Genomic DNA, 5,494 nt, shown 5'->3' with positions numbered 1-5,494 from the left:
GTATTCATTCATTTTGTGCAAAATTACTTCAGCATTAATCTGAGTGTTGCTATCATGGTTTCATATACCGAAATGTTTCTTGACTGGATTCTACCTGTAAACTTCTTTTTGATAGAAACGTTGGCATTGGAACATTAAAATAAAACTCCTTGTGCTGAGATGGAGGGAGGTGTGGGGGTTAGTGGGGATCCATGTGGTCAGCTTCTAGGGTAAAATGGTCTACGGCAGAGGCTCCCAGCCCCCAGTACTGGACCACGGCCTATTAGGAACCAGGCCGCAGAGCCGGAGATGAGCGGAGCGCAAAGGAGCAAAGCTTCCTGTTTTTACAGCTGCTCCCCAGCGCCAGCATCACCGCCTCAGACCATCAGATTCTCATAGGAGCACAAACCCTACTGTAACTGCACATGTGAGGGATCTAGGTTGTATGCCCCCCCCCCCCCGGTCTGTGGAAAAATGACTAGCATTGGGCGGAGGGTAGCATGCGGGAGGAAAGGAGGGCAGTTTGGGAGGCAGGCTCAGGAAGTGAAATGCACCAGTCCAGCAGCAGGCCAGCCAAAGGAAGGAGATGGAGAAGAAGGCACGAACTGAAGGGTCTGTTACCTAAACAAGCTGAGAACTTTTAATGGGACACCGACTGATAAAGGGGGGATTAGCCAGGGGAGAAAGGGAAAGTTAATTGCACCTTTTGTGCCAAGCTGACATTCAAGCAGAATCTGCAGTAAGAACCTGCCTGGAGAATGGATTCTACCCAGGTTACGCAAACGACATCTGCTCATTTAATGACATCAGGGAGAGCAGGGATGGGGAGTCGTCCACCTAACAACTGCTGTGTCGTGCGACCGTAACGGGTGGGCTCCATCAGTCATATCCTGAGAAACAAACCTTTGGTCCAACTGTCGAAAAAGCTTTGTGCACGATCAAGGGAACCCTCAACTTTGGACGAGTCATTTTGCAAACATTCCAAGTTACAACGGACCCCCCCCCCAAAAGGCTCTTTCAACCCGGCCAGTCACATGATGACCCACTTTACAACAGTGAGGGGAAAAATTACATTTGCCCACTTACAAAAAAATGATCAGTCTATAATTTTAATGGTTTCTTTTAACAGTGAGAGACTTAACAAAAAAAATCCAGAAAAACACATTTCAAAAAAGTTATAAATTGATTTGCATTTTAATGAGTGGAATAAGTATTTGATCCCTTCGCAAAACATGACTTAGTATTTTATTTATTTATTTTAATTCCATTTATATCCCGCCCTTCTCCGAAGATTCAGGGCGGCTTACCAGCTTAGCAGTACTTGGTGGCAATCACAGAGGTCAGACGTTTCTTGTAATTGGCCACCAAGTTTGAACACATCTCAGGAGGGTTTTGTCCCACGCCTCTTTGCAGATCCTCTCCAAGTCATTAAGGTTTCGAGGCTGATGTTTGGCAGCTCGAACCTGCAACTCCCTCCACAGATTTTCTATGGGATTAAGGTCTGGAAACTGGCTAGGCCACTCCAGGACCTTAATGTGCTTCTTCTTGAGCCACTCCTTTGTTGCCTTGGCTGTGGGTTTTGGGTCATTGTCATGCTGGAATACCCATCCACGACCCATTTTCAATGCCCCGGCTGAGGGAAGGAGGTTCTCACCCAAGATTTGACGGTACATGGCCCCGTCCATCGTCCCTTTGATGCGGTGAAGTTGTCCTGTCCCCTTAGCAGAAAAACACCCCAAAGCGTCCATGTTTGACGGTGGGGATGGTGTTCTTGGGGTCACAGGCAGCATCCCTCCTCCAAACATGGCAAGTTGAGTTGATGCCAAAGAGCTCGATTTTGGTCTCATCTGACCACAACACTTTCACCCAGTTCTCTGAATCATTCAGATTTCATTGGCAAACTTCAGAGGGGCCTGTAAATGTGCTTTCTTGAGCAGGGGGAACTTGCAGGTGCTGCAAGATTTCAGTCCTTCACGGTGTAGTACGTTACCAATTGTTTTCTTGATGACTATGACGCAGCTGCCTTGAGAACATTGACAAGATCCTCCTGTGTAGTTCTGGGCTGATTCCTCACCGTTCTCATGACCACTGAAACTCCACGAGGTGAGATCTTGCATGGACCCCAGACCGAGGGAGATTGACAGTTATTTTGTGTTTCTTCCATTTATGAATAATCACACCAACTGTTGTGTCACCTTCTCACCAAGCTGCTTAGCGATAAGTCTTGTAGCCCAATCCAGCCTTGTGTAGGTCTACAATCTTGTCCCTGACATCCTTGGACAGTTCTTTGGTCTTGGCCATGGTGGAGAGTTTGGAATCTGATTGCTTCTATGCACAGGTGTCTTTTATACAGGTAACGAGCTGAGATTAGGAGTGCTCCTAATCTCAACTTGGTACCTGTATAAGGCACCTGGGAGCCAGAAATCTTGCTGATGGATAAGGGATCAAATACTTATTTCACTCATTAAAATGCAAATAAATTTATAACTTTTTTGAAATGTGTTTTTCTGGATTTTTTTGTTGTTATTCTGTCTCTCACTGTTAAAATAAACCTACCATTAAAATTATAGACTGATCATTTCTTTGTCAGTGGGCAAATGTACAAAGTCAGCAGGGGATCAAATAATTTTTTCCCTCACGGTATTTGGGCAAAAGAGCCTTTCGTCTGAGATCATCTGAGGATTCCCGCGCTGGGCCCCTTCCAACTAAGAAAGACACCCAGTGCTTGCTCTGCCCCGAGACACGGCCAAGGGCACAACTCCTTACCACCTGCGGGACGAATTTAACAGGACAGCCTGGTTCACGCCCAAAGGGAGGCTGATGCCGGCAGCCAGGATCCCATTCTCTGCTGGAAAGCGTGTCTGGAGAAGTAATGGCAGCCCAGGCACAACCAACCTCCACCCCCCTCCCCTTATTCCTGCATCGAAGGAAAGGTAAGAGACCAGACAAGCCAAACAGCAGAATGAGGTTTTATTGCTGCCCCCAAATCTCCCCCCTTTTGGGAAAAGTGTCAGATCTTTTCCTATTTTTATATGAATGCACCAGACAGTCTGAACCAGAGAAGGGCCTTTGGCCACACAAACAGGACATCCAACCACTGAACTCCAGAGACAGAGATTTAGAATAGCAGATGACATTCTTGCTTCAGGAAAACGCTTACGTTTCCTGCTGGCCTCGGAGCTGCCGGCTCCCTTAGGTGCAAGTTTTGCTCTCAACAATTAGGACCGATTTAAGCAAAGGTGTTTGGTGATCAGCCCCAAATGCCTCCCGAAGCTCGGCTTAAATAACAATCCACTCACATTTGCCATATTGGCTTTCCTCTGAAGGCCGAGGGTTCCCCAGCTCCTGCGAGACCGAACAGGAGTCACAAATCATCCTCACGGGTGGAAGTAAACCGCAGGCACATTTTATGAAACTCAACCAGGACGTTAGAGGAACACAGGAGGCCTTGCGGACATTAAGGTCAGGCTGCCGAGTTTCCTTCCGCCATTTCAAACAAACATCGTAAGTCTGAGCTGTGCCTTCAATCGCTTTAAAAAGCTTAATTACAGAACCGGCGGTTAGAAAAACCCACAAAAGTTGCACGTCTCTTTAGGCCAGCAGCTTTCAAGGGAGTCCAAAGCTGCAATCTCAGCTCACCGGCTGAGAGGAGGCTGGGAGAGCTTTGCGCCAGAGAGGTTGAGGCGGGGCCGTCTCTGCCCTACACGAACTCTGTGAAGTCGTCCACTGAAGAGATCAAGCGCTTCCTCTGTCCGGTTTCGTAGGTGGGGGCTGGGTCCTGGGGGACACGGGCAGAGGCTTTCGTAGGGACCGCAGGATGCACAGTGGGGAAACCGGCCTCTTGGAACTGAGTTTCTTCTCGGATCTGGAAGAAAGAGAGGTTGATTGCAAAGACACGACCCACGGCATGTGCGCCTCCTCCGTGGCAGCCCCTGCCCGGGGGAACAGCCTCCTCCCAGATGGCCCTGCCCAGGTAGCTTCTCACGGAGACCCAGCTGCTGCCGGGCTGGTCTTTGTGACTCAGATGCTCTTGTCTGTCTGCGTGTAATTTTGGGTTTGATCTCTGTATGCCAGCCAGAGTCACTGTTGCCAGATGGGCAACTACAGAAATTATCTAAATCAAATCATCAAAATTTTAAACACCTCTATCTTCCCTACAGGAGGTTGGGTAGCTCTTAAGGGCAGAATCTGAGCTACCCAGGTTTGGGCTAAAAGTGAATAAATCAAGACTGCATTGCAAGAAGCCTAGAAACTGTATTTCTCCTGGAACGTGTTTGCCTTTTGTGAAGAAAGAGGCGCAATGGCTCCTCTACTGCTTCAGGTATCACCGGCTGCCTGGCAGAAGTGAGTGGCTACTCGGGAGGAGGAAAGAGGATCCCTTACCCTGTGCCGGAGCCGCTTGATGTGGCGCAGCCGAGCGATCCATTTCGAGGGGTAGGTGTCGGTGGGGTTGGAGCGGCTATGGTGGACCAGAGACGCCATCTGAGGAGAGAGAGAAGGGGAGCAGCCCTAGGAGGGACACCTGGACGGAGAGGCTCTCCTGACTGCGGAAGAAGCCAACCCCGCAGAGTCCAATCTGAGCCCGGTGCCAAAGATGCTGGGACGAAAACAGGCCACCCGAGCCTGGAGCCGCTCTGCAGAGAGGGCCCGATTCTGCTGGCTCAGCTGCCCCAGGAACTCAGCTTCAAGGTCTCCGCCAGGTCTGGAAGCGAGTCCAGCGCCCGGCAGCAGGTCTTGTGCGCAAGAACAGGTTCCCTCCGCCTAGCCAATGCGGTCTGGGTGCTCTGGAGGGCAGAGCTGCTGCCAAAGCAACGGCCACATCCGAGAGACTGGAGTCTGGGCCAGGAAGGGAGCCCCTCCGCAGTTCCCCTCAGGGAGGGAGGGGGGGGAGGGAGGGAGGGAGGGAGGGGGAGGCACATTCAGGCCTTTACAGTCAAAGTCATCCTGACCTACTGGGCCTCGGTTCCTGAGCCTGGTCTACCTTGTAGGGCTGGCAGAAGGGGAAGAACCCTCCCACCCAAGCAGACTTACATTGGCATGCAGCGCCATCTGCCGGGCAACAAATGAAAGGTTTTTGTCCGAGACAATCTTCACCACGCTGGTGTCAATGAGCCCCTCCATATCTGGGACGGGAGGGAGAGAGCAGAAGCCCACTCAGCCCTCCACGTTTACTACGTTTCATGCAACCAGCACCCGCTTTCTGACCCTGGCACGAGGCCCAGAGCTCTGGCAGCACACGCCCCCTTTCGCAAACTTGAGTGAAGAGGCAGAGGGTGGGCATACCCTTACGGCACTGCAGGGTAAGCAGGTTGCAGTTATAATCCAGCGGTTTGATGATGACGTGAACAAAGTTGAACTGGCCCTAGGAAGCAAAAGCAGCGTCAGCACATAGGACCAGAAAGCTTGGCTCTCTTCTACGTGAGCAGTGATCGCTTCTCTGGACCAACGATGTAGGTCAGCCTGCTCAGGGAAGCGGTTCAGACCCAGAGCGGGAGCAGACTCCTTGGGCCATCAC

General features: G+C 50.7%; 1 protein-coding gene across 3 annotated transcripts in view; it reads right to left on the bottom strand.

Moving 5' to 3' along the window:
* Positions 1-2,934: 2,934 nt before the first annotated feature.
* The window catches only part of TSC2 (TSC complex subunit 2), a 53,385-nt gene continuing 50,825 nt past the window's right edge, over positions 2,935-5,494 (bottom strand). For all 3 annotated transcript variants that reach the window (XM_083372982.1, XM_083372983.1, XM_083372984.1), the window contains 4 exons: positions 5,263-5,341; positions 5,011-5,102; positions 4,363-4,461; positions 2,935-3,844 (listed from right to left, as the gene is read on the bottom strand). In XM_083372982.1, the coding sequence (XP_083229108.1) occupies positions 3,680-3,844; positions 4,363-4,461; positions 5,011-5,102; positions 5,263-5,341 (435 nt within the window). In that variant the 3' untranslated portion in view covers positions 2,935-3,679. The remainder of the gene's footprint in view (positions 3,845-4,362; positions 4,462-5,010; positions 5,103-5,262; positions 5,342-5,494) is intronic.

The sequence above is a fragment of the Vipera ursinii genome, assembly GCF_947247035.1.
Source record: "Vipera ursinii genome assembly, chromosome: 13".
Lineage (NCBI taxonomy): Eukaryota > Metazoa > Chordata > Lepidosauria > Squamata > Viperidae > Vipera > Vipera ursinii.
Note: the sequence above shows the minus strand (reverse complement) of the source record. Positions and strands in the feature narration are given on the sequence as shown.